Source organism: Aulostomus chinensis, chromosome 20 (assembly GCF_037954235.1).
Source record: "Aulostomus chinensis isolate RoL2024-O1b breed Wild chromosome 20, RoL_Achi_v1.0, whole genome shotgun sequence".
Taxonomy (NCBI): domain Eukaryota; kingdom Metazoa; phylum Chordata; class Actinopteri; order Syngnathiformes; family Aulostomidae; genus Aulostomus; species Aulostomus chinensis.
This window is the reverse complement of record NC_141339.1, coordinates 13,906,151-13,934,091: the sequence shown is the minus strand read 5'-3', so window position 1 is coordinate 13,934,091 and position 27,941 is coordinate 13,906,151. Positions and strand designations below refer to the sequence as shown.

Sequence of the window (27,941 nt, the reverse complement as noted above, 5' to 3'; positions counted from 1 at the left end):
GTTCAGAAGTGTTCTTTATGAAAAACTCAATAATCACTCAAATAAAGCAAAATTTATGGGATCTAGCAATTACCTCATTATTTTACCCCCAACCTACAAAATGGTAACTAGAGCAGCACCTCATGTGAATAAACATGTGTATGAACCTAACATTCTTGTGGTGTACTGGTCTGAATCATCTGTTTGACGTGCGGAAATGTGGTCGGATGTGTATTTGGCTTGGCTGGCTCCTCTGCAGCAGGGACGGACTGCTGATTCCTACATTTTTATGCAGCTCGGCTCGGGGTGACCTCTACCGATCAGAGCCCCTCAGGACCAAAGCCGATGCAGCAGCAGCAGCAGGAGCAGAGGAGACAACACTGCTGCAGCGGAGCAGAGAGCAGAACCAATGTTGCAGGGTCAACAGGGAACCTTCCAATCGCAGACAAATGCTACTCTGTTCTGATACGTTTTCTTATCTAATCATAGCTCAGACAGAGACCGCCGCTGTGTTAATCTTCCTCATGCATAGCCAGCACTTTTCTAAAATCTTATTAGAAAGTTCCGCCGTGTACCTGCTTGTACCATCATGTTACCGATAGACACACAAACCTGTATTACAGATAACTGCTGCACATCATTCTACTTTCTTGATCTTATTCCTCTCAAAATGGCAGGGCTGTCGTATTTCAAGGTATATTATGTTGTTGGCCAAGTGATTGCCAGACTAAATTGACGAAGACATTTGTGCTCCCAAGAACATTTCATTGTTCCCCATAGAATATGTGAAAATAAATAAATAAATGCAAATCACAGCCATGACTCATCTTACGCAGCTGATTTAGTTGCACAGCAGGATATCAAAACTGTGAGATGGTTTTCCAAGAAAGTGTTAGCCTGCCCCATATGTAAAGATCTGCATGCATAGCGCAGTAAGCACACGCCACAATGTTTACAAGCAATGAAAGTTTCATTTGTGATGTCACTTACATCATTTTTGTGAAAAAAAATAAGGTTTGCGCAGCTAATCGGGAATTACTTCCTAGTAATCAAGAGGTTGTGAGATTTCCGATGTGCAATAGGTGACTAATTTTAATGCATTTGTGATCACAATTTGTTAAAAAGAAACCTTTTGAGTGCAAAAACAATTTTTAGAACTTTCACTCTAATATGTGGAAAACTTGAGAGTGAATACCAAAGTGCTGCATTGATATTTTTGTTGAGAGTCCACACAGAGGCGTGCAGTACTGTATGTATGCTAGAGTATTACTCCATCTACTGGTGAAGGAGGGAACAGGAGGAACACATACTGGGTCCCGCTCAAGAGTACTACAAACAAAAGTCACCTTGTAGTATTTGGCCTATAGTATCAGTTCTAATCTTTCCCTCCGCTGAAAACTATTCTGGGATATAACATTCACGCTTAAGAGTTTAAACTTTTACATGTTAATGGGCTTCTTTCAAAAATATTGTCTGATTCCCTTTTAAAAAAACAAACATTTTAGGGTGTCTTAGCCCTCATTGTAGTACAGACATCGCTGAACATGAAAGGAAAAGTGCATGTGAACATCCTCTCCATCCGAGCCTTGCAAAACAATTTCACGCAATCGGTTAATCAAGTTTACACGTGCTGACACACCTGCGTGCTGGGAGGATGGAAGCACACTGGTACTTCCAGGTAGCCCTGCTAACTTGAAAATAAGGGAAAATAACTTAATCCCTTCTTGATGTTCCACATGTTACTGGACCACCGGATCAAATTCTGATGGTAAAACGAGTCATTTCACAGGGACTGGGTGACGCTCAAAACACATCATTCACTAGGCTGCAACAGTAACAATGGAGTAGACTAAGGCTAAGCTGACTTGGCTCTCTGTGAATGTGAATGTAGGTAAATTTAATTGTGCAAAAAGTCTAACTTTTTCCAAATGTTATAAAAGGGATGAAATTGCCATCGCGGAACAAGTCCTGTAGTTGGGGTTGTGTGACATGTTAAAAAAAAAAAAAGTCCACCATTTTACAACTAAACTGTAACAACAGATTATGCTATGACGCAGGTCGTTCTTTCCTGTTGGCCCTCTACTAACTCGAAGGTGGATAAATAATGTTACTGAGCAGCATTTCTAGACTATTTAATCGTTATCAGATCAAATGGATTCAAATTCTTCTGGTGACACGAGTCATTTCACAGGATTGTGACACCCAAACCAATTTGGCCACAGATGTCAGGAACAGGGAGTAACTAACAGCCACCAGGCTTTATTTCCTGTCTGCAAGACTAAATTAAAGGCTAAAAAGTCCTTCAGTTCAGAACATTTTTATGTATGTGTTGTGTTTAACACGATGATTCGATTCAATAAGTCTAGATAATTAAAAGCAGAAACGGTGTGCCCTCCATAGTTGCCTACATAATTATATTAAATTCTTTTATATAATTATGTCATATTCTCCCCTCTGACATTTGAACTATGTAATTGCTATCGGCAATTTCCCACCTGGAAAATGTCCCATAACCCTCCAATTACACCACAACACAACAGAATGGTTTTATGTACTATTTTGGAATGAGAGCACTCCCGGTTTACCGGCCATTCTCTCTGTTTAGTTGCCATCTTCAAACAGCCCACTCGCACACATTTTACTTCTGATCTCTGGTATGTCCATCTATCCATCCGTCAATCTATCCATCCATCCATCCATTTTCTTCCACTTATTCCTGTTAAGGGTCGCGGGGGGGGGGGGGGGGGGGGCTTGAGCCTATCCCAGCGGCTTTTGGGCGAGAGGCGGGGTTCACCCTGGGTGGCACCCTCACAGTAACACCTACGGTCAATTTAGAGTATCAATCAGCCTCGTCCCCTCTCGATGTCTTTGGACTGTGGGAGGAAGCTGGAGTACCAGAGAGAACCCACGCAGGAACAGGGAGAACATGCAGAACATGCAGACTTGCTGTGAGGCGACAGTGCTAACCACTGCACCACCATGCTGCCCATCTCTGGTATGTGAGCTGAATAAAAAAACTGAGGGATTGTTTCCAATCAACTTGATAATACTCTATTCTGGTTAATAGAATTGGAGCCCGATGAGATATAGAGAGGGATGCCAATATGACTACTCGCATCCTTCCTTCTGCCAGCTGACCTCGCAGATTTCGGATGGCATGAATTGCTGTGAGACAGTGCAGCTGACAATGAGTAACGCGTAAATGAGCAAAGAGCATAAAGCTTTTCCTTCTTATCGAACTACTGTGTTTTTACTGGATCCCTTCAAGCAAGAAACAACCAGACGTCCAAATTCAGGCACCAGTGACCTGGCAGCCGCTGTGGAAAGAATGAGCTTACTAATGCTGAAAATCAGAAGAGGCAGATTTGCAGAGAAATACACCAGTGTAGTAGCATTATTACACTTGAGTATTGAAAGTACTTGTGGTGATGTCACCAACAGAGCTAGGACTGATGTGGTAAATGATGGTAAAACTCTTCTCGGAAGGGGAAATACATTAAAATATTTTTCTAAAGGACTCGTTCTCATTCTGTTTTACATTTATCAACCTGAAGGAAATGATGGGAGAGGAAGTGACTATAGCCCCCCCCACCCCCCACCTCCAGGATCTCTGTCCTGGATAGATAAGCCACTCCTGTTGCTAATTTCAAGCAGAAAAGCAGGAAATGTGACAGTGTAGTTTTCCGCTTCCATAAACAAGACAATTGCCAAAGTTAGCTGCCAGTGCTGTGTGTGTGTGCGTGTGCCTCTGGGCTGAGTCTCCCTCCGAGGGAGACAGACGTAGGGATAGAGAAAGTAAGAGAGGGAGAAGAGGAGAAAGTGGAGTGAGAGAGAAAGAAAGAGAGAGAGAGAGAGAGAACAGGAAAGAGGGTAGGCAGGAAGACAGGGAAATCCATCAGAAGTAAAAAAGAGACGGGGGAGAAGTGACAGAAGGAGGACAGGAGGAAAAAGGCAGACAAAATCATGGCGGAGAACGACACAAATCTCTTTCTGGAAATACTTCAGTCTTTCGATGTTGGTGAGTTTCTCCTCTTCATGTGGCGTCTCTGATAGATTTTGCTGATCTCTTAGGAATTCAAATTAATTATTGGATTAAACTCATTTTGCTTGGTTTGTTTCATAACAAGAAAAATGAAAATGAGAAAACTTAAAAAAAAAAAACAGAATGAGTACACCAAATCTTTAAAAACGCTGTTTTTTTTTTTTTTAAAGAGTTTTCTTCCCCTCTGTTTTCTCAAATGTCATTTCCAGATGATTTCTGACCAAAGTTGGCTCTCTCTCCATTCCAAAAATCAGAGAAAAGAATCTGTGGAAATATGGGCTCGTCCATCCAGTCATTTTAACGCTTAAACTGTATTGAGAGGAAATTGATTTGTTTTCCCTGGCAGTCTTCCAACAGGATTTGTCTTAGCTGCTGCATTCTCTCCCTTCTCTCAAGCACGCTGGCAGAACTGCTTACACAGCCAAGACCCAACAAGCAAAAAGTCTTTTTATTGTGGGAATGAAATACAATCTGTTGTCCCTAAAGTCTATAGCTTTGCTAAACAAAACAAAAAGAAACCGCTATTCTTGTGTTGAGGTGCAACATCTTGCAAGGCATTGTTACGTCCTCCAGGGAGGTTATGTTTTCTGTGCCGTTTGATTGTTTGTTTGTTTAACTGTCAGAGGGACTCGGTGGACTCGGTGGAGGGTTGTAGGATAGGCCAAGGAAGGATCCATTAAATTCGGGGGAAGAGTAGTCATAGCGCCACCCGATGGCAACAGGAAATTACATGTTTTGTTTTTTTTAAGGGCGGCACGGTGCAGTGGTTAGCACTGTCACCTAACAGCAAGAAGGTTCCGGGTGCAAGCCCCGGCTGGAGCATGGGATCTTTCTGTGTGGAGTCTGCATGTTCTCCCTGTTCCTGTGTGGGTTCTCTCTGGTACTCCAGCTTCCTCCCAGAGTCCAAAGACAACAAGAGGGGACGAGGCTGATTGATACTCTAAATTGACTGTGAGTGTGAATGGTTGTCTGTCTATGTGTGTTGGCCCTGCGATGGACTTGTGACCCATCCAGGGTGAACCTCGCCTCTCGCCTGAGGGCGGCTGGGATAGGCTGGAGTCTGGATGGATGGTGTATTTTTTTCACGTTTTCATGTACTCTGAGTAAGTTTAACAGATCCATCTCAAATTAGGTCAGAAACACCATCGAACACTCTCCATAGAACAGAAAACTGCTGTAAATGGAGTCTGAAATCATTTCAATCTACAAACGTTTGATGAGTTCTCGAGGACAAGCAGCAAGCCTGCTGTAACAAACATCATCAGAAATACTGCGAGGTCTATTGCCCGCGTTGCAACATATAGTAGAACTTCTGGAGTATACAGTCAGCAAATTTAAAATGTTGGCATGTGGTATGAATAGCTATTCCTGAAGTTCTCCTTCATACAGCGATCACCTGTCCCCTCACCTGAGACACACCAGTTTACAGAGTTGGTCAGCTGAAGCGTGGATTTCCCTTTGTTATAATATGTGTAAGTTCCTGATCCTTAGCTCCATCTAGTGGATGCAGGAAGTGGTATTTACACCACAGTGCAGGTACCTTCTCCCTCGCGCTCTATGGAACAGCTACACATGTGACAAGCCTGGAGGGGTGAGGGCACTCATCCCTGCTTGCGGGCCCGAACATGCAAGTGCCACCAGCCAAAACTTCCCCCTCGAGGAGTTATGTGCTCTCTAGTTGGCAACATTCCTTTTGTTAAAGAACAGATGGGCTTTTTTATAATCTCGGACACAGAGTCTAATTGAAATTTCGTGCATTCCCAGGGATGACAAAGCGCCATCAGGATCAAGCACATCTACATGTATTCCATGAACATGATTTTCTATTGTTCACTCTTAAAAGGGAATTCAGCTGAAAAAATGAATCAGAAATCTCATTGAAAGACATTTCAAGAGAATATGGATGTTTGACAGGATGTGCTTAAATTACGTGTTTTATTTAATATATTTTATGAAGTTTTTGTCTTTCTTTCACAGTACCTCTGATCATAGCCTTCTGTGTTTCCATGGCCGTGGGCCTGTTCTTGGGGGCCCTCGTTTACGTGATCCTGACCTGGATGTCCAGACGCAGAGCAGGTTCTGCCAGCATCACCCAGTGCCCACCTCGCCACTCGCGTGCCTCTCCTCGAAACCGCCAAGGTTTCAACCGCAACAGCAGCTACGACCGACGGAGCAACAACAGTTTAGTCAGCGCTGCTTTCACCTTTCACCGTCAAACTTCCTCCCCAGACCACCTGGACCCACTAGGGCACAAATCCAGCTTCAGGGCCTCTACTTTCCACCCTCTTCTCCAGTGCAGCCAAATTGCAAGGGAGGCGGAGGAAGGGAGCCAGACAACGCTGCCTCGTACACCAACCATGACAACCTCCAGTGGGTCAGCTCAGACAGAAGCTCAGCCAACTACCACCCCGGCCAGACCTGAGTCATTTTGGGGGAACAATGGTCTGAGAGGTTTCCAAGCTACACAGACCCCACCTCCAGCTTATGAGAGCATTATTAGGGCTTATCAGGAAACATGCACCTGAGAGAAGTGAGCAGCAACTTATTGAAGGATGCCAGCTGGAGGATTTACTCATGATAGTGGACGTGTAGGGCCAGATAGAGCTGGCCAGAGAGAATACCAAGCACATAAGACTCTGACAAACATGGTTTTGTGTGCCTTTTTAATATATTTAGGTTTTGATATGAGCGTACCTGCCCGGAAAACAAGTTAAATAAAGCTGCAACTGATGATTATTTTCTTCATCAATTAATCGGACTATTATTTTCATGATCAATCGATGGAGAAATTTTGAAAAAAAGCTCATGAGTTTCCAAGAGGCCAAAGTGATGTGTTCAAAGTGCTTCTTTGGTCCATTTAACAGCCAATAACTAATCTGAAAAGACAAAAAAAGCAGCAAATCCCTTCCTTTAAGATTCTGTGAGCAACAAATGTCTGCTTTTGTTGTTGTTGAAACAACTAATCAAATATCGTTGGCAAAAAGAATGAGTGAACAGACAGTTAAATACATTTCATAAATGTTTTAATGGCTGTTAAAAAAAATTAAATTGCCATCTTAAAGGGAGTTCTGGTGAATGAACATTAAACAGGCGCTGCTGGGCATGGCGAGGAGCGTACGCACCAATTGTTCTACGTTTTTTTTGTGACTAAGGCTGACGCATTGACTGCAGGCCTGTTTGAAAATGTCTTTGTAACCCTCATCTGAGTATTTTCGGCACATACTTTGCATGGTAGCAAGCAAATCTTTGTTAAAAAAAAAAAGTATTTGAAAAGAAAGTCTGATTTATACTCTTTTCTAATATTCAGATTGAGGTGTACTCACTTGTAAATTGTTGATAATGTACGTGATTGTGTGCGTCCCCAAGCTGTGAGACATTTTTAACACAATAATGAGCAAATAATAGGCAGTCTTTTAATGGTATGCTTGCAATCATTTAGTTTAGATAAGAAAAAGGTTATTTAAAAAAAAAATGTTGTCAGCTGGGCATTTATGACGTAAGACAAGACTTCTGATGTGTGATTGTGTAGCTCAAAGGAAGACGTGCTGCTTATGTTGTTAAATTATAATAAAACCAACAGTACATGAGGTGCTACGCTAATTACTGGTGGAGCCTGGCAAATTTAAACCTGTTGGATTTTTATTTGCTGCCTCATATGTGTTTTTTGTCGAGCCATGGTAAGATGTGTGTGTGTGTGCGTGTGTGTGTGCGAGTGTATGGCGTTTAAAATTCTCAAGTGTGTTTCCATGTGCAAAAAGAGTGAGTGTGTCCATAAAAAGGTGCCTTAAGTGTCGGAAGTTCTTGTATTAAGTATTTTTTGAATGTAATTTAGTGAGGTTTACTCATAAGTTAATGCAATAAAAGTAAGAATCAAAACTATGTTTACTGGGTTTTCCATTATCGCACATTAGACACATCAAATATTACCGAAGCCTACAACAGCCACGCTTGTAACAACTTTTTTCCATCTGTTATCTTGAGATCATGAGTCAATCATCTCGTTATCTTGAGACAACTGAGCTGGAAAATGAGAGCGTGAATAATTTGGTCACACCTCATTTCTGCCTCAGAGACACTTTTTTAAATGATATGTTAATTCAGGAATACATTTACCAGGTCAACTCTTTCTCTCACTGCAGTTACTCACGTGTAGCTAAATTGAGACATTGTATCGCATCTTTAAAAAGTGAATAATTTGATGATGTTTATTTTTTTTGGGGGGGGGGGGTAATATAAGAGCAATTACAGTACTCTCCTGAACTCCAACAGACACTTGGCTGTAATAACTATTTTGTTTTCTCTAATAGACTTATTTGAGACAACGTATTTAGAAATCTTTTTTCAACACAACAATATTAATTATCCTGAGATAACAAGCTTATCTTACCTAGATTACCATCCATCCATCCATTTTCTTCCGCTTATCCTGTTAAGGGTCGCGGGGGGGGGGGGGGGGGCTGGAGCCTATCCCAACAGCTTTCAGGTGAGAGGCGGGGTTCACCCTGGACAGGTCACCTGTTCATCACAGGGCCAACACATAGAGACAGACAACCATTCACACTCACTGTCACACCTACAGTCAATTTAGAGTATCAATCAGCCTCGTCCCCTCTTGATGTCTTTGGACTGTGGGAGGAAGCTGGAGTACCAGAGAGAACCCACACAGGTACAGGGAGAAAGAAAGATCCGGTGCCTGAGCCGGGACTCAAACCCAGAATCTTCTTGCTGTGAGGCGACAGTGCTGACCACTGCACCACCGTGCTGCCCCCCCCAAAATAATCAATCAATAATATTCTTCACATGAAGGCATTAAATTACACTAACAAACAAATGTATAAATATACCTCTTTCTGTGTGAACATTGATTTACAGTTGGAATTAGAACATATTAAACCACTGGCTGAATTCGTATTGAGTATTTGTATAAAAAGGTCATATTTTGAGTAAGTTTCTGATATAAGAAATTACAGTGTCCACAACAACGGTTTAAATAATCAACACTTCTCTCAAACAGATTCATTAAAAACCATAAATCCTAATCTTCGTGAAGGGGGGATATGTTGCAGGCCTGTTATTTTATACTCAATACAAACCTATCAGTGTGTTTATGTGCTCAATTGAGACACACGCTTACCTTGAAAACCCCACATAGACTTTTCATCTTTTAACTGGTGGGGAAACTTGAAGCATAAAGTAAGGAACTCAAACTGGTAGATAAACATCATGAGGACATGCACTTACATAGAATGCATAGCGCCAGCTCCGCTCTGATGACGTATTATTTGTGAGACAATTTGACGTCGTGATATGAACCCGGCGCCGCCGTTTCAGCGGAAAACAGCTGTATTCCACACAGCCGGTAGCGTTTGAACTCCGGGTACTCGGTAAATACGGTAATTTTACCGTAAATTATTAACTTTACTCAGCAACGTTAGTCGTTCTGTGGGAAGCTCCAGGTGTGTAGCGTTGACCCAGCTTACCTGGGCTATCCGTTCATGATTGTTAGCAAGCTAAGTGGCTTCCGGGCGATTAGAAGTGGGTTTGGTGTTAAAATGCACTTCAATAATGGCTTACGCTTTAGGGAGGTACTAACCTGTGCGTCGGAATGACAGTTGAGTTGTCATAGATGTAACTCGACGAGTCTTAACTTTGGCTAGCTCGCTAAGGTAAAATTTCTAACGTTACGTTGTTACGGAATTGGAAGCGTGTCGCGATTACTTCCACTTCTGTGGATCACAAACAATAAAGAGACACAACGACTAGAGAGTAAGGCCGTGGTGTTGACTGGGCTCGGTTGTCACTCCGACATACCGGTGTACTACGCAGGCGGAGGATGTCCGTGGCTGCCCTGCGCCTGATCCGATGTCAGAGGCTGAGCACAGCTGGGCCCCATGGCGTGAAAAAAGCAATCCAGTGGAAACATTTACGTGAGTCATTTTCAGTCTTAATTTCCCTGACATACAGCGTATTATGAGAATTGCTATGAATATAAATATTCGAAATAATTTGAATCAAATGCCAAGCGTTCAGTTCTAAACCCCTATCTGATACATATGCTTTTTGTTTTTGTTTTGTTTTTATCTCCAAGGGAGGGTTGCGAAAGTTACAGGCGCAGTTGTCCTGGGGTAAGTTTCTTCACTCTGTCACATTGCCCGGCACTACAGTATTTAAGTGTTATCATCTTGTTTCTGCAGGGGCTGTCTGTTTATTACCTATGAGGTGGCTGCCCTGGACAAAGCTATGACCATTGATACTAGTGCAATAGTTCAAGAGAAGTACAAGTCTTACATGTATCTAAAGGCCACTCCCTCAGATCGAAAGGAGAACCTCGTCGCAGGTGAGTCCATCACACAGGCTTCATGGCTAAAGTGGGACATTGTTTGTTCATCTCTCTGTTGCAAAATGCAAATGATTGAATAGCTCTCACCTGTGACGTGTGCAGAAACTGCAGTGGCCTTTTGGTGTTTTTAGGGTGTAATGTGAGTCTTTGCCCGGGAAGCATCAGAGACACAATTAAATAAAACAGAAGATTAAATTAGCATCGCATCACAGGCAGGCTGCGGCATCCTGTCATGACTTGAGAAACGTATTATTTTGGGCTGCAACAAAAAAAATCCGGGTTAGTACTGTAAATGGGTTTTAGGATGTTTGGGAGGCAACCGCACTACAACTGAACATAAGGGTTCGCGCATCATCACAGCTCTGCTGTGAATGAAGTATGCAGAATAAAATATACCAATAATCCTGCACCAAAGCAAATGAATGTAGATGATTATTAAAGTAAACCACAAAAAGTAGACGGAACTTCTGATGCATAGAAACACATTAACAAATTATACAGCTTCCCTGCCACTTGGGGCTGAAAACCAACCATCAAAAGCAAATTTGTCATCCTATTTGTCAAACCTTAAAATAAAATAGAAGGCCTTCCTCAGCATAAGCAGAGCATTTCTACTGTTCTTGTGTTAGACAGAAATGGCAAAATTTCAACTAAAGACAAGCCATTTATGCAAAAACATCCCTGTAAATTATACACACAAACATACAAAAACCCAGAGATAATTCCCAGTCTTAGCGTCGTAGTAGCAGTATTACTGTTTACGCCATGGTTGAACTGTTCAGATCAACTGGAAAATGCTGAGAGGCCCATCGGTGTGCACAGTGTGACGCAAGTTTACCATGTCCAGGTGCCCAGTGGCATCTGCTGTCACTTCCTGTCCTTCCTTCCTCTTCTTTCCTGCCTTCATATTGTGGATCAGTCTGTTGGCTGATCCCACTTCTGCTTGTCAAGGACTTAAGGTTCACTTATTGCATGGAAACAGTTAACCGCCAACCTATTGAGATACCAGCTGGCAATGATTGCTTCAAATAGTTTCTGGTAATACTTATTTCCTTGTTGGTCATTTTCTTTTTCACTGTGTGTATTTTCCAGAGCTCACACACAAAGCAAGGAGGGAACTACATAAAGCAGCCAGACGGTTTCTGGAAATGTCCTCAAAGCTTTTGCTGCAATCAATAGATGGTAAGAAAACAGAAGTAGCTTTGGATCCCAATTCACATGGAAATCACACTCGCAGTAAAAGTACACAGAGAGAAACTGCAAGTGCTCCCTTCGTGGACTTGGAAGCTAGTGTTATTGCTTTTAGAATCACAAATATTTATTCTCAGAAAAGTACAAATACTCTCTGTGGGAGGCCAAAGGAAACACCTGCACATCCTGTTATTATACATCACATATTTGGTGCATTAAATGTGTTTAATTTACCAAATGCACCATGACTTTGACTTTGTTCTCCTTGTATTAATATGAATTAATCATGCTTCTTTTGGATAAATACCGAATTTGAAGAATGCCATGTGTGATAGCTTAGCATTAAAATCATATCCCGCAAAACCGCATTAACTTTTTTATCTTTTAAAAAATGAGCTGCCAAGTTGATGACACAAAGTTTGCAAGCGGAAGGTTTGTAAATCCCTAGCTGTTGTAATCCGATAGTGGTCCTGTAGATAGTGACTGATATTAAGACACAGTAGATGCAGTGAAAATGCAAGTCGTCTGTTTATGACATACCTATTTACTGATTTTATTTCTTTATTTGCATGTCTTAGAGCGGTTAAGTCACCTGGATGCAGACCCACATGATGTGGCTTTATGGGTCCTGCTGAAGAGGACCCAGTCTGCCAATCAGGCCGTCAGACTTCAAGCTGTGCAGGAGCTTGCAGACAATCACCACTGGCAGGGTGAAATAAATATCTCATACTTTAATTATACAACATGTGAACAGAACTGGAATTAGATCAGTCCTCTTGTCTGGAATCCAGATTATCAGTACCAGACAGCAGCCCAGGTTCTAGATGAGAGGACAGCAGTGAGCCTTGCCAGGACTCCTCAGGTAGACCTGCGATTCTTCCTGCCGCCTCCTGCACTGCCTGACCTCGACGATGTACGTATTTAATAGTGCAATATTTCTTCATATTCAGTTGTCCTTTTGGGGACGTTTATAAGGTTCATAAGGGCCATGAAAGACCTGGAATTCAAAAATGGCTATTTCCAGGCATGGAAAAATAAGGCCAGAAAATTTTAAAACCACCAAAAAATTGTACCTAATGTTAATATCTATATGTTTTCAAACCGTATAGCTCAATGTTAAAAAAAAAAAAAAATTCTGACATGGATTTCTGTGTATTTTTCATGCGTGCAGTAAGGAGAGACTTAAGAGAATGTACGGTCATGAAAATTGACCTAAAAGGCCTGCGAATATCATGGAATTTTATCGGCAAAAATAGAAACAATGAACCCTGCGTTTGAATGCCTGCTTTTGTCTCTAATAATTTGTGTTCCTCTCGACAGGGTTTCTCGGCGGAGGACGGACTTAGGCAGCTGCTGGCGTCGCTGCCACAGTCTGAGGTGGACAGATGTGTTCAGTACTTCACCTCGCTGGCTCTCAGAGAGAGCACTGAGTCCTTGGCAGCACAGCGGGTAAAAAAAAAAAATGAAGCCTTAATTGCCAGTTAATATGCCCCCCCACAAATTCTGTAATAGCAGGCTCTGTGTGTATTGTCTATTTGTGCAGGGTGGCCTGTGGTGTTTTGGGGGTAATGGGTTGCCTTATGCCCAGAGCCTCACCTCTGTACCCTCTGAGAAGGTAGAATCCTTCTGCCTACAGGCACTGGTGCAGCACTCTAAGGTAACGATATCATCACCTTGATGCACAAATCACGCTTTTATTTGATTTAATTCAGTAGATTGTTGTGTATGATTGCCGGAGGGGCCCTTGTCCAGCCACAAGTGTATCAGTGAGCTGGAGATGCTTCATAACGGTCCCCATAGAAATCCTACACACTGCCTTTAACTGCTGTGTAAATCTGCATTTCCTGTCTGCAGGTCCAGAGCCACTGTGACAACATAGTTGCCAGTGGGGGTCTACAGCTCCTCCAGAGGGTTTATCATCTCCGTAGAGACTCCCAGAAGATTCAGAGGAACATTGTCAGAATCATAGGAAACTTGGCACTCAACGACAGCGTTCACCAAGCTATAGTGCAGGCTGGTAAATCGACAGTTCATGAGTTTTCTTGTGTAAATTTAACTTCCTATCTTGATGTGACGAGAATTATTAAAATTGTCATGAACCCCCCTTAGTTCCTCTTTTCCTCCAAACCTTTTGTCATGACATCAGGGTGGCTGTCGGTCCTGGCTGAGATGATGCAGTCTCCTCACGTCATTCAGGCGTCTCATGCAGCTCGCGCTTTAACCAACCTGGACAGGGAAACGGTGACAGAGAAGTATGAAGATGGCGTATACATCCTCCACCCTCAAACACGTGGCAAGTAGGAAAAAGGATCGATTCTATTGTTTCATCATTTTATAACGGGGTTGTTTTATTTTCTATTCAAATTAACGTGTTCTGTTCCAGCCAGCAAATCAAAGCAGACGTGCTGTTCATTCATGGGATTTTAGGGGCGGCTTTTAAGACGTGGCGGCAAAAGGACCGAAATACCGGAGAGGAGGAGAAAGATGAGGACGATTACACAGAATGTTGGCCAAAGGTGAGAAAGCTGTGGTACTGTGGAGATTTGTTGAACCCATCAAAATGTTTTTTCTCTGATGAACTCTGTGGTTGTGCTTTTCCGCTGAACAGTCATGGCTGGCTGCTGATTGTCCTAATCTGAGAGTATTATCAGTGGAATACGACAGCCACCTTAGTGACTGGATGGCCAAGTGTCCCGTCGAGAATCAGAGGTGAAATCTCTCTTCTTTTTTTTTAATTCAACTTTTTTTTTAGCGTTTCATTTTTCACCAAGCCTTGTTTATTTTCATAGCTTGCTCTCTTGAGTTGACACGTAAATGATTGAAATGATATCAAAAAAATGCGTCATGACTTGTTTACTAACACCTGGACAGCGGCACGTTTTGCAAGTGAGTAATTCATGAAGTCTGTGCTTTTATCTCCTCAGGAAGTCCTTGGCTTACAGAAGTCAAGAGTTGCTTAAAAAGTTAAAGATGGCAGGAGTTGGGGAGAGGCCGGTGGTCTGGGTAGCTCACAGTATGGGAGGTACAGTTTCCCATTAGTAGACTTTACATTAGCAGCTGTCATGTGTCAAGTTACATTTTGGGGACGTATTTCTGATTCAAAGGAAGCCAACTTTTGTTTTTTGTTTTTGTTTTTCATATCTAAAACATGGGATTCAAACCTGCCAGGCCTGTAAATCAAGAAACAAGATAGCAATGTGTAAATATTATAAAACAGTCACAAAAATACAGTCAAGAAGCAATCCTTCAAGTAGAAAATGCCATAGAATTATAAAATTCAATGTTTTGTTGAATTTGAGCAGCACTCTACTCGTGAGGGAGGGGGCCACAGCGTGAGTGGGGATTGTAGAGGAGGGCAACACGTAAACGGGTTGATTTATTCTACAATGATATTTTAATTTGACGATGATGTTTGCCCTCTTGTGTTTAATTTCTGGGTCAGGCTTGCTTGTGAAGAAAATGCTGCTGGATGCCTCCGAGGACCCCGATATGAGCGGACTGCTAAAGAACACCAAGGGCATTTTGTTCTACAGTGTTCCTCACCACGGCACCTTTATGGCAGAATACTCAGTCAATGTCAGATATCTCCTCTTCCCCTCTATAGAGGTTAGAGAACTGTGTAAAGGTAAGTGAAGAAAAAAAAGAAGCTTCTTTTATATTTAAAATGTTTGATACTGAAGGTTGTTGATGTGGTTTAAGACTCTCCAGCACTGCGCAACCTGAATGAGAACTTCTTGAACATGGCCAAAGAGAAAGAAATCAAGGTGCTAAGCTTTGCAGAGACGCTGCCAACAACCATCGGCCCCATGATCAAGATCCTGGTGGTTCCAGCACAATCAGCACGTACGTGACACCAGTGCACGTGCATGTGTGTGCGTGTGCAGTGAATAGCATTACACGTCTGTTGCGTTGTTCCATCAACCCTTACCTGGTCTGTTCTGCAATCAGATCTTGGCATCGGCGAGCTGATCGAGGTGGATGTAGATCATCTCAACATCTGCAAGCCAGAGAAGAAGAACTCATTCCTGTACAAACGTAGTCTTCGATTCATCCAAGAAGCACTGCAGAGCTACATCAACCACTGACTCACACTGATGCACTTGTAACAGACCCCACCCTTACTTGAACTTCCAGCACCACCTCACGCGCACACACACACACACACACACACACACACACACACATATACCAAAACTGCATCAGTTAAGACTTGCAATGAATTTTAAAAGGTATTTGAAAGGTAATCATAATTACCTCTGAATAGAAGTGTGCCCATGATTTTATTTTGTTGACAGACATTATATTCATACTGTACCTTTTTTTTAAAAGATGCACTGACTTGTCTATTTCTAACTAGAGCTATGGTTTATGATATTTTTATTTTTTTTTATTAACTACACTATGCCACTTTCGTGCCATAATATATTCCTCCCTGAGCCTAACCTGAAACGGACCTGTATCCAGGATGCTTTATTTGTTTCTACTAACACCTCAACTGGATTTTAATCTTCCCGTGTCCATAATTTCACTTGTAATGCTGACAATAAAAAGTGTGGCAGAGGCATAATTTGACTGTTGCACTGCTTTTTGACATGTTTGATTTACCATCACAAATTGTATGTCTCGTCTGGACTCCTTACCCTATAATAACTTTATGACACACATTTAATTAACGCTCTTACGATCAATATAAGAATGCATCTTTTGACAGTTGCATTGTGGAAGACTTCACCTGTGCCAAAATAAGCCTATTCTACTTCGCACTTCATAGCTGCTGGAGGCGGTGATGCACCAATTCAAGAGAAGAAAGGACCTGAAAAGATTGTCCTTCTGCGCACACCGTACTACATCTAGGCTAGCAGAAGTTAGCATCGCACTGTTACATTTGCTAGGTGGGTAAAATTAGTTTAAGCGAACTCAGGTACTTTTATCTTGATATTTTTGACATTTTTTTAAAACTTGTTTTTTGTTAAACATAATAGCGGTTATTTAGCAAAGCTCACAGGGAGTATCTTATTTATGAACGTGCAACAAGCTAGCATTAGCAGCAATACTTTGAAATAGCTGCTATCGTGTTTTATAAATAACTAGCAAGTATTTTCAGTCTTTGTTCTGTTTCCTACAAAGTTGCTCCGGTTTACCTTTCTGAATCTTCCCTTTTGTCTATTGCTGCTCTTGTTTTAGTCGAGAAAGCCACATATCTGTCTACTATGTTACAGACTTTGAATATTTACTTGGACTTCGCTGCCTCTTCGCCTGTCAGGATGGTCAACGTGCACAAAGGTGTCCTTGTTGAATGGTAAAGAAGACTGCATCAAAATGAGTTGGATATAATTACTACTATTACTGCCGAACAATTTTAATGCCTTGTCATTTCCTCCCCTTTGCTCACTGGACTAGTGATCCTGCCATGAAGCAGTTCCTTCTCCACCTGGATGAAACCATGGCGCTGGGAAAGAAGTTCATCCTCAAGGACCTAGATGACACGCATCTGTTCATCCTGGCCGAGGTGGTTCACACTCTGCAAGACCGAGTCGGCGAGTTGATGGATCAGAATTCCTTCCCCATCACACAGAAATAAGCATTTTTAAACGAACCTGCTCTTTTTTTTTTAAACTTAGTCAAAAAGAAGAATGGAATGCTATGTTTTCATCATGGACTGAGATAGACATGTCTCCCCCCTCCTTTTTGTAAGTTGTAGTGTAAATAAAGTCCAACCCATTATGGGATTTTCATTGGATTGATTTTGCTTGTGCTAATTGTGTTTATATTTTGGAATTGGCTAATTGTGGAGCAAGTTAGAAATGTTAGTCTCTTCATCCTAATTCTAAAAAGCATTTTTGTGCCTTATGAAAATATAATGTTCTCAAAGTGCATCCACAGACGGGCTACTTCAAGGTGCTTGGTCAAGTGAGCTGGATCCCGTGAAACAATCCCGCTCATCTGAAGCAATAACATTTTTAGTGCCAGTTTCATTTTCAAATTTATAGGCTTTTTCTGTCAATTTGGGCAAAGCTTTGCACGCATGATAAATACACACACAGATGGAAAAAAAAAGTTGAATACTCAAAAAAGGCAAAATTGATCAATAAAAAAAATATCTTTCCAAACAGGGAAGTGTTAAATATCAAGGCAATAATTGTTCCTGTTAACATTAAATGTGGTTTTCTATTCAAAATTTGGTGCAAGTTTTGTTTTGCATCTTATCCACTGTGTGTTGGGTTTCAATTTAGAGAGGGTTTGGACCCTGCTATCCTGCTGGCAGGTCTAGTTTTTCTTACTGCTGCATATAGATATATATAATAAAAAAAAACCTGGCAAGAAAATATGACTTTGTCACTGAGGTTGAAACTGAACTAAAGGCTGTTGTTCAGAATGAAACTGGTCTTATTTTGCTCACAATCATCCTGTGTTCACTCCTATTTGTAGATGCGTTTCTTACTCATGCATTGTGACATGTTGGCAGCAGGGGTGAGTCTACAGGCCTTCAAATTTAACCAGAACACAATCCAGAGCTTGTGGAATCAAAAAGAAAACAAATGCTGCTGGACTGTGTTTCATTCCACTGTTATTAAATCAATACATTATATCTGTAAAGATATTTCAACCATGTGGATATTCTGTGAAAACAACCCTGAGCCTCTCATCTTTACGGTCGCTTTTATTGTGGTGAATTGAGACCGGAAGCCGTGCTGAAGCTGGTGGATTTCGAAGAAAGTCGCCATGAACGAGTATCAGGCAGAAGAGGAGGTGGGTGTTCAATTTAAAATTTCAAGATTAATTTTAGATTCACCTTAAATGTACATGTACTTTATCATCTACTTTTATCAACGGCAATGCTAACAAACGTGATTATAGCAGCTCTGTCCGCTAGCTGCCTCATGACGGATAACTTGCAGTCAAAATCAACTCACTGTTCGTTGTATTATCCCAACAGACTGTTTTCGACGTTGACGAAGTTAGCAAGATTATAAAAGAGGTAAGCGTAAAAACTGATGAGAACTTACGGTTTTCCACTAAGTTAAGGTTTAAATGGTAAACTTCGGCTAGCTAACAGCGCAGTGTTACTGGACCGTGTGGTTGCTATGGATACGTATAACCACTGTCCCAAGTAGTGCCGTATTATTATAAAGAACGACTTTGCTGATGAAAATACTTAACTATAACAGTAATGTGACGTGTGTGTGTGTATCAATTAGGCCGTCGATGTAGCTATCGGAGGAAACGTGTATAAACAAAGCCGAGTGAACCAGTGGACCACCAGTGTCGTGGAACAATGCCTCAGTCAACTCAGCAAGCTGGGAAAGCCTTTCAAATATATCGGTATGTTAAATAACAAAAGCCTAGAAAAGAATACGTCAAGTTTGTAGATACATATCGTGAGGCAATTGAATAATGGGGCAGGGAGGGGGGGGGCAAACATAGAAAATGTTGATGTCAGAAGTGGGATTCGAACCCACGCCTCCAGGGGAGACTGCGACCTGAACGCAGCGCCTTAGACCGCTCGGCCATCCTGACTTATTTCTTCCTGTGTACAGTCACCTGTATTATAATGCAGCAAAATGGGGCTGGCTTGCAGACTGCTACTTCGTGTTTTTGGGACAGCTCTACTGACGGTAAGACCTCGTTCCATATTCTAAAAGGATTAATCCTTTTGTAATAATAATTTCTCTAATATACTCAATTTTTCTCTCCCTTACCCAACAGGAAGCTGTGTGGTAAAATGGGAGAACAAGACCATGTGCTGCATTGTCACTATTTTTGGGTTGGCTATCTGAAAAAAAAAGTGTTAACCAGCATATCAAATCTTACTATGATGAATATATGTGAAAACTGTATGTTTGTATGTGTGGCGCAATTGATTAAAAACAACAGTAAGCAATGCTGTATATTGTTTGCTTTATTGACAAGTGACATGAGTCCATATGTACAGCTGATCTCATAAGCAACATGTTTCAACATCCCAAGACTTCTAACTTCTTTTAAACCAAACAAAGCCACATTCACACAAATAAAACATGGATGTGTGTGTGTGTGTGTGTGTGTGTACGTGTACGTGTACATATGTATATATACACACACACATACATACATACGAATATACATATAGGTGAAAGAATTTTTACGTCTCAGAGTTCAGAAGGAGAAAAAAGGCGATGTTCAGACAAGGCACCATCTCGATTGGAATACTTAGGGAGAAAACTGTCAAGAAAAGAAACCTATTCATTTGGCTTTTTTTGTCCATAATAATAAAAGGACAGGGCAGAAAATGTCATGTTTTGGCATACATAGGAAGTATTGGACAAACAAAACATATTTCTTATCACTAAATAAGGCAAAAAAATATATATATTTGGCCGAATGTATAACTCCTGTATGTGCTGGGGTGAGAATTCTGATACATCAGTAGTACAGTAAGTGTGAAATCCATGCAAAGAGATCCATCCAGGTAATCAAATAATACAGTATCAAATGTCATCTTTCAACAAATAAATTAAAAAGTCATCAACAAGTGCGAGTGCAATGCACAGAAGGAACTGGGTAAGAAACAACTGGCATCTTCTCCAGTAAAGGCTCTCAGAGTACACGTCTGAGAACAGAGAGGCTTGGTCAACAGTCAACACAGCTATGGCACTTATATTCCCTATAAATGAATGCTGTCAGTGGTAACAGGCAACTAGGTACCATCACCCATGGCGGCTCTTCTACTAATGCCCCTCAGCTTTGGCCAAAGATGCGCGTTCTTGTTAATGTCACACCGTCTTTAGCAAAAAGGAATGTTGAAAACAACACAACAGTAGTACAGAGACAACAATGGTTCAAGGGAAAGCATTAAAAAAATGATTTTTTTTCTCTTTAGCACATATGAAAAATGATACCATTAGCACATTCACCGATTATTTGTAGGTTCAGACAGTGAGGAAATGCTGGTTGTGAGAAAAATAAAGCTTATAAAATGCTTTCTTTTTAAAGAATTTTTTTTTTTTTTTTAATGAATGCATTAACAATCAGTTTTAGCAGCTTCACGCCTCCGCTTTCAGTAAAATTACAGTACATTCAGGAGACGTGGAACTTTTAAAAAATATAATTATCTACACTTACAGTATATCATTTATGTACCACCAATGAAAATTCTCCTTATTTACACCTCGTGGTTGTCTTGTATTCTTGTCGTTAGCGGAGGGAAAAATCAGTCACTGTCACTTGCATCCTGGTACTTGGCGGTTGCTTTAATCGCGCGTCCGTTTTGTAAAGGCATTTCTTCATAATCGCTCCTTTACAAAGAAACAAGAGCGGTTAGATTTAATATGACTTGAAACTTTCACAAAAGCAAAATTAGTGGATCGAACAAGTACCCGTATATGACTTCGTCATCAGAGTCGTTGAGCATGGAGAACGCAGGATTGTCCTTCAGCTGGGAATCTGGGAAATGAAGGTGCGTGTATTAGTACGTTATCTCCCGCAAAACGGCTTAACGCCGCACTGTACTGACTCACCGTAAAGGGCATTTTTGGAGGGGGAGTACACAAATGCTAATGTGTACAAGTAAAAGTTGAGAAGGCCATAAAAGGATAAAAATTCAGCTGGTATGTCTGGAGTTAAGGAAGAAGTACTTGTTCGGAACTGAAGTGAATTTGTGTTCACTGTTAAAGGATATAGTTCTGGTAATGAGTAGACAATTCAGCCACAAAGTTGTCTTGGAGAGCCTTGGCACCAAACCTCAGGTAGAGAATGACCATGCTGGGGAAGACGGAGAAACAGGTCAGCTGGAGTCAAACTCCATGAGGTGATGCGTTAGGTGAGGTTTCCTGAGGCTCACCTGATGACCAGGACCACAAACGTCAGCGCCGTCAAAAACTTGAGCCGCAGATCTGGATAGGAGAGACATGCGTATTAATTCAAATTATAGGCGCACTGGAAATAATGCAAAGAAGTGTGTTTCTACATGATGGTGCCAGAAGATGGCGGTAAAAACAACAACAACACTTGAAGCAAGGATTAAAAACATTTTCAAATCTTGCTTTTTCCATCGACCTTTCCTAATGTGGTACTTTAAAATGAGCATTTAATGAGTCGATGGAAACCCGACCACAGAAGTGTGGAGTGATACCTGAGTAAGGCATGTTCCTGAGCTCAGAACAAGCTCGGACGATCAGGAAGATCAGGTAGAGGATGTAGAGGCTGACCACAATCAGGAAAAACACCTTCATGCCCTGGGAGGGGTAGACGGGGAACACGGGGGATGTTATTTATGAACTTAACGCCCTGTCTCCTAAATTTGCAAAAGGGGTCAGAATCGTAACGCTCACCTGAAAGTTGGCGATATCCACTTTGTATGAGTAGGTGGGGTCTTGGAGTTCGTACACCCTGTTAATCAAAGAGAGCCGAGACCATGGTTTTACTGTCATTCACATTTCCCTTGAAGCTGCTTGTGGTTAGGATCATAACTCACGTCTGCCAAATGCCCAGAGTGACCGCTGAGAGCCACAAAAGCCCCACGATGATCAGCTTGGGCAAGTAGAAGGTCAGGCATTTTCTCTCACCCTGGAGAAGCAAATTAAAACACTGAACGATAGATTTTTGTTGTTGTTGTTGTTTAAAGAGGGACAAAACACAAGAGAAAAGGATGTGAGCGCGCTAGTAACAGCAGACTCACCTGAACCCTGATGCCGTGGTAGACGCAGAGCCAGAAGAGCAGCAGGGCACAAAGAAACAAAGCCTGAAAAAACGTATCCAGCATCCCAGGAAACCAGCTGTTCACCAGAAACGACAGTGGGAAGAATGGATCTGGGGAAGACGAGAAACAAATAACCGCTATCAGAAGGAAAAAGGATGGGAGAAGCTGTGTGTGTGTGTGTGTGTGTGTGTAACCCTAGATGTCCACTCAAGCCCCATAAACCACAGTAGCTGCCTGCCTGCCAGCCAGACAGCTCCTGTGGTTTCCCTGTTAACTCTCACTGACACGTATTATGGGACGAGTTTGACCTTAAAAAAAAAAAACCACACTGAGCTACGGTACCAGTCATTCTTGTAACACAACATAATAAGGTGGAGTGCGAGGGTGTGACCTTTTGTCTCTCTCTCCTAATCACATCTCTGCTCGAGCCAAGCCTCATCTTAGTTATGTGATCAATCTCATGTTTTGATAAATCTGTCCCCTGCTAACTCCTTTTTTTGCACTTAAAGGAGAAGTTTGGACAATCCCTTTTTACACACTTTACCAATGATGCTAAAGCTAAACAGATAATTGGCTGCAACTGAGAGGTTCTTAAAGATGGTTCTGGATTAACTGAACTAGTTCCTGGTTCCTGGAGATCGATTCAGTTTCTTCTTTTAACGCCATATCAAATACCCCGATTGTTTGGAGAAGTAAACGAAGTGCTGGTCAAGTACCTCCTGTGCAAGGGTAGATCGAAAACCATTAAGACTTGAAGACAATTTATATTTTCTACAATCCAAAAGGTCAGTTTTTGTTCCCTCTTAAATGAAAAGTTTACATATATATTTTTATTTATTTTATTTTTTTTTTTTTAGGGAGAATGAACTAAATAAATCACCATTGTAAAGCAGCAGCAGAGGGAGCAGGATAGACATCCACTTCTGTTCTATGCCCCAGTCCCTCATGGAAAACTTCCTCAGTGAGTGAGCAAACATACACTGGAAGAAAGAGACCAAAACATGTTAGTCAGCCTGCATTCAGGAAATGGCAGCGAGCTTGGTCTTGACTTACACCTGTCATCTTCTCTTTAATGTCGTACCACATCCAAAACCCCAAGAGTATGAATCTAATTCTTTTGCTATATTACAGGCCAAAAGGATCATGGCTCATAACTGGAAGAAAGCTGAGGCCCCTGCAATTGGTGCATGAATCAAGACTGTGGTGCAATGTATGTCACAGGAGGGAGTGACATACAACACGGACAAATTGGGGGTACAGGAGGGCATCTGGGAAATATCATTTTCATTTTTTTAAAAAAAAATTCTGCTCCTCTTACCGTCACCATGAAGGTCAGCACCACAAAGACAAACCGGAACCAGATCTCCACTTGAGAGAAGGTGGGATTGTATGTTTTCCACTGAAGAGAATGAAAAGGGGAGAATGTAACTCAAGCGTGGGGGGGGGGGGGGGGGGTATTATCAAAATTTGTTCTTACCACAAAGTTGACTTTGAATTCCGATGTGATATTTTCAAGGCCTTTAAAGCTGACCCTGACCTGGTACTGGGTGTAGTTCAGGTAGCCCAGATGCAGCATGATGATCTCATCACATTTCTGGGAGGAGAAACGAAGATGCTGCCTCAACAATCTCATAATAAGTCATTCGCTCGCCAAGTGCACAGACGGTGGGGGGGGGGGGGGGGGGGGGGTGAGAGCGAGAGAGAGGCTGGCTGTGACACATACAGATACAGCCCTGCAGTGGAGCGTCCGTGATTTCCTATGCACGTCGTTGATGTGTATCACGCTGGCATCCTGCATCACTCCCTTTAGCTCAACATTGATTTCAAAAGGTTGCCTGAAATCTCCAACTGCAGCAGAAACACACACACACACACACACACACACACACACACACACACTATCAACATCACCGAGCTATGCTGGGTTCTTCTATTTGCGACTCATGGTGTGACCTTACCACTGCTGTGTTCTGCCTGCATCAGACAGGTGAGCCATAGCTGCTGGCTGTAAGTGGTTAAGGGAGGAGAAAGTAGATTGTAGGGCCCCGTCTGAAAAGACATGCAAGCATAATTCAAATGAAAGTGGGGGAAATCACTGAAACACACCAGATGAAAATCCAGTGAGCAGGCATTTTTGTTTACATCTTAATAAAATGATATAATAAACACAAGCAGGAAAACTGAGCATGTGAAGAATAATGACAAAAATAAACTATTAGTTTACTGGATGTCTTTATGTCCATTTTCACTATTTTGAGGAATTATGGATTTAAAAATCCCAAAGCAAACTACATCAGTTGGGTTTTATTTCACCGGAAAAAAAAAACCTGACTTGATGCAAGTTATATACAGTGATATTCCTGTCGTGGATTCATCACGAGCCTTGAAACATGTCACACACGTTTGCAACTTACCTTAACTGAGAGGTTTTTTCCAAATAACTGATCCCCACTTTCCTGCTCAGAAATAATCTTGGGACCTACAAAATAAAATACGCTTTCCTGCATCAATCCAACAAAGTACTTACAAAGAGAACCATCCTTTTTGACCTAAATAGGGCATTAAAATAAAGACTAAACTAATGAAGCATATCTTCAGAGTAAGGGGGAGGTGAGGCCGATGATTCTAGAAAAATATTTTTCCTTTCATGGAATTTTACAAAGATTAACAGCCACACCTGAAAAGAATCTCAGGAAATTAAAGTTTTATATTCAGGATAGAATTGCGGGTCTGAAGAAAGGAGCTATCATTCAATTTAGCAGCAAATGATGTGTTTTGTATAATCCTGCATCTTAATGAATCCTACCTGCAATTCCAATGAAGACTGTGAGGCCAAAACAGATCAGGAAGACCACGAAGACCAAGACAAAGTGTCTTTTGGATAGGGTGTAGAGACGCATGGGGGCCAACCTGTTCAAGAGACATTAACACCTGATTATCACCAAAACCGGACGCTGGAAAGCCCAAACTGGAAGGTTAAGTGGTCACACCGGTTCCTATCACTCTGTAACACAGGTGCGGATTTGTCAACACAGCTAGCTTCCAGGCTAGCTTAAGCTAGCAGTAGCAGATGTCCGTTTATTTCACATTGTCTTCACGCCTGTAAACGTCACTGACGTGTCTACAATGTGACCGCTGCGGATATTTGACACTTACAACTCCATTTCTTTTGGTTAGCAGTCTCTGTGGCCAGGAGAAGCAGCCGCTGCGAGGCTACATCCGCGTATCAACAGTAGCCTGCGACAACTGGAATGCAACGTCATCAAATGGGAGGGCCTGGCCGACGTCATACGTTGTTGCGCGAAGAAGCTGCTCCATCGCTTCAATGTGTGAGATAATTTTTTTAATTTTATTTTTAGCTTAGAATTGTTGCGTTGGGCAAATAAACGGGACGTTTACTCACCTCAAACTATGTTACAGATTCAACCAGCACAGAATTCAGCTTTGAGGAAAACAGGCGTCCAGACTTTTTCATTGGAGCTATGATGGATATTTCTCATTAATATGAGGACGACGTTAAGATATTAAAATTGACATGGTATTTCATCAGGATCACACGTATATTGTACGGTTAAAATACCGTCACAAGACAACACTTGTTGCCTGTCGCAAGAATGAGCAGGCCTCTACCTTGTTGTACAGTGTGGGAGACTTTAATTATACCTAGGAATGCTACATGTTCATGTATTTATTCTCACATCCACTCATATTTTACCGATGTATCCCGACAGTTGTTTTTTTTTTTTAACAACCACTAAATTTCAGAAAAAATTCCGAAAAACACTGTGATCAATTTACACGCTTTTCGTTGAATGAAAACGGTTCATTCTAAGGATATATCACCCGGGAAATAGCCGGGAGACGTAACCAAGAAGAAAATGGTCTTGTTGCGGTTTGGGGGAACAAGAAATCAGCGGACGCACCGGTAAAAGCGATCATCCCGGTAGGGTGTCAGGTCCTCCTTCAGCTCGTTATAAGCCTCCTCGATCTTCCGACAGAAATATTTCAGTTCGCCGTAGAGCGGGTTCTCCAAGCCGGATGAGTAATCGGTGTCCATTACTGCACCGCGTCGTCTACCGCCGACGGAAAATGGCGATGTCAAAAACAATCAGCGGTCCTTTGGAGAGCAGCGCGGGCGTCCGTCTCTATTGTTGCCGGTGTTTAATTGAAAGTGCAGCCGAAGCTGATTTATTTGTGTCGGTTTCAAAAAAAAAGGACAGAGAGTGGGGGGAGGGGGGGTGAAAATGAAGAGGTGATGACACGTGACTGGAGTTCAGCACCACGGATAGAGACACCGCGGGGGTATTAAAGAGACACCCCCCCCCCCCCTTACTGGTGTGTCTGTCTGTCTGCTGCACCAGTGACACCAGTTGATGACACGCCTGAAGTCCAGTTAAATCTTTTCAAACTCCCTAACGCATATAAAATAATTCTACCGGTAGCATTAATAATGGCTGCTGCGCACTCACCAGCGTTTGATGAGGTCATATTGTCACCGTAATGCTGATATATTTCATGGATTATTGATTTTTTTCTGGCAGTGGAATACAGCAGGTGGCAGTAGACAAGAATGTATCGCTTGGTTATTGAAAAATTGAATTTAAGCGTTATTTAAGTGCCTGCTGGTAAATATCTCTTGGAGTTTCACTAAAGGGCAAAAGGATGATGATAAAAATTCATCAATGAAAATAACACATTGAACTATAGGAACTAAATTAGTGTGAGAAGTGAATCCTTATCCACAATTTTTACACATTTAAGGAAAAAACTTTTCCTCAATCCCCGTTCACGCATAAAAAAAAAATTAAGAAAACTCCTTGTCAGTATTTACAAGTGTATAGTCCACTCAAATTGAAGACAGGCTATGTGATTTGATACATTAACAAGAGAACCACATGTACTTTAATATTCAGGTATCCGTGAGGCAAATTTCTCAGTGTGTATATATATATATATATAAATTCCTCCGTGTGTGTGTATATATATATATATATATGATTCAATGGCTCTTTGACAGCAGGGAAGAGGAGATCCAGGATTACTGGGACTATGACATGGAACACAGGCATCGCAGAAATTATAGAGGAGACAGAAGATGATTCATCCCTGAAACAAGGATGTTTTTATTCAAAAGATGCGTGACATATACAATTATAAAATAATTTACATGGCATGCCTTACTATCCATTCACTATAAACGTTCAGTCACCAAATTAGACTCAAGATTTTTTTCAAGTGTTTTTTTTTTTTTTTTTGTCATTTAAGTCTACATCTACAATACAAAGCACATGATCTTTTCGAAAGAAAAGCCGGATCCTATTAATATCTACAACAGGTCACCTCATAAAATCAGTTTAAAGTGAATCCTAAGTTCATAGGCAACTGTTGGACATGAACTCAGAGGCTTACACTTGTGAACTGGTGTGAACGATGTGTGTGTGTGTGTGTGTGTGTGTGTGTTTGTGTGTGTTTGTGTGTAAAGAGAAATCATGACCACACATTTGAAGTTAGGTTTAACACTGATGGGATCGGTAGACTGCACAGTTGACTACAGACACATCTCGACTTGACAGTTGCACTCTACAGAACTAGTCTACCAACTACACTAAACTGGGCACTTACTCATTCATGTCTTTTTCCATTCAATGAAAAACTTCACGAAACACAGAAAAGTTTTTACCGCCCCCACCCGTCCCCGTCCCCGTCCCCCT

At 41.6% G+C, this 27,941-nt stretch overlaps 5 protein-coding genes, 1 long non-coding RNA gene and 1 other non-coding gene across 13 annotated transcripts; 4 read left to right on the top strand and 3 right to left on the bottom strand.

The window, feature by feature from the left end:
- Positions 1-3,652: 3,652 nt before the first annotated feature.
- myct1a (myc target 1a) lies at positions 3,653-7,883 on the top strand. Its single transcript, XM_086189602.1, has 2 exons — positions 3,653-3,997; positions 5,999-7,883. The coding sequence occupies exons 1-2, from the start codon at positions 3,943-3,945 to the stop codon at positions 6,544-6,546; spliced, it is 603 nt and encodes a 200-aa protein (XP_086045728.1). The 5' UTR covers positions 3,653-3,942; the 3' UTR covers positions 6,547-7,883.
- Positions 7,884-8,486: 603 nt separating this feature from the next.
- On the bottom strand, positions 8,487-17,013 carry LOC147242927 (uncharacterized). The gene is made up of 4 exons (XR_015110526.1): positions 16,694-17,013; positions 15,481-15,549; positions 13,681-13,778; positions 8,487-8,536 (listed from the first exon to the last, which is right to left on the bottom strand). It is a non-coding gene; the product is annotated as an uncharacterized LOC147242927 (long non-coding RNA).
- serac1 (serine active site containing 1) lies at positions 9,310-16,119 on the top strand. 5 transcript variants are annotated; one of them, XM_086188766.1, is made up of 18 exons: positions 9,314-9,405; positions 9,848-9,948; positions 10,110-10,146; positions 10,216-10,358; positions 11,454-11,543; positions 11,949-11,984; positions 12,131-12,262; positions 12,344-12,465; positions 12,873-13,001; positions 13,096-13,209; positions 13,407-13,569; positions 13,699-13,849; positions 13,936-14,068; positions 14,161-14,261; positions 14,477-14,574; positions 14,995-15,177; positions 15,252-15,395; positions 15,501-16,119. In XM_086188766.1, the coding sequence occupies exons 2-18, from the start codon at positions 9,855-9,857 to the stop codon at positions 15,635-15,637; spliced, it is 2,007 nt and encodes a 668-aa protein (XP_086044892.1). In that variant the 5' UTR covers positions 9,314-9,405; positions 9,848-9,854; the 3' UTR covers positions 15,638-16,119. The 5 variants fall into 5 exon arrangements, with proteins under 5 accessions (XP_086044891.1, XP_086044894.1, XP_086044895.1 ...); XM_086188767.1 differs by having other exon boundaries at positions 9,371-9,414; XM_086188765.1 differs by having other exon boundaries at positions 9,310-9,948.
- Positions 16,321-17,281, top strand: gtf2h5 (general transcription factor IIH, polypeptide 5). 2 transcript variants are annotated; one of them, XM_086188774.1, is made up of 3 exons: positions 16,321-16,444; positions 16,772-16,851; positions 16,953-17,281. In XM_086188774.1, exons 2-3 carry the CDS (start codon positions 16,817-16,819, stop codon positions 17,131-17,133), a joined length of 216 nt encoding a protein of 71 aa, XP_086044900.1. In that variant the 5' UTR covers positions 16,321-16,444; positions 16,772-16,816; the 3' UTR covers positions 17,134-17,281. The 2 variants fall into 2 exon arrangements, with proteins under 2 accessions (XP_086044900.1, XP_086044901.1); XM_086188775.1 differs by having other exon boundaries at positions 16,353-16,473.
- A 906-nt stretch (positions 17,282-18,187) lies between these two features.
- dynlt1b (dynein light chain Tctex-type 1b) lies at positions 18,188-19,434 on the top strand. Its single transcript, XM_086188773.1, has 5 exons — positions 18,188-18,302; positions 18,490-18,531; positions 18,752-18,875; positions 19,091-19,168; positions 19,260-19,434. Exons 1-5 carry the CDS (start codon positions 18,276-18,278, stop codon positions 19,328-19,330), a joined length of 342 nt encoding a protein of 113 aa, XP_086044899.1. The 5' UTR covers positions 18,188-18,275; the 3' UTR covers positions 19,331-19,434.
- trnal-cag (transfer RNA leucine (anticodon CAG)) lies at positions 18,988-19,070 on the bottom strand. The gene has a single exon. It is a non-coding gene; the product is annotated as a tRNA-Leu (tRNA).
- Positions 19,435-19,440: 6 nt separating the features above from the next.
- On the bottom strand, positions 19,441-26,449 carry tmem181 (transmembrane protein 181). 2 transcript variants are annotated; one of them, XM_086188770.1, is made up of 17 exons: positions 26,154-26,449; positions 25,037-25,140; positions 24,645-24,709; positions 24,189-24,279; positions 23,954-24,078; positions 23,708-23,824; positions 23,549-23,629; positions 23,111-23,210; positions 22,210-22,340; positions 22,006-22,097; positions 21,863-21,920; positions 21,664-21,766; positions 21,373-21,424; positions 21,211-21,293; positions 21,050-21,139; positions 20,909-20,975; positions 19,441-20,827 (listed from the first exon to the last, which is right to left on the bottom strand). In XM_086188770.1, the coding sequence occupies exons 1-17, from the start codon at positions 26,285-26,287 to the stop codon at positions 20,743-20,745; spliced, it is 1,578 nt and encodes a 525-aa protein (XP_086044896.1). In that variant the 5' UTR covers positions 26,288-26,449; the 3' UTR covers positions 19,441-20,742. The 2 variants fall into 2 exon arrangements, with proteins under 2 accessions (XP_086044896.1, XP_086044897.1); XM_086188771.1 differs by lacking the exon at positions 26,154-26,449 and adding an exon at positions 25,387-25,526.
- Positions 26,450-27,941: the final 1,492 nt, after the last annotated feature.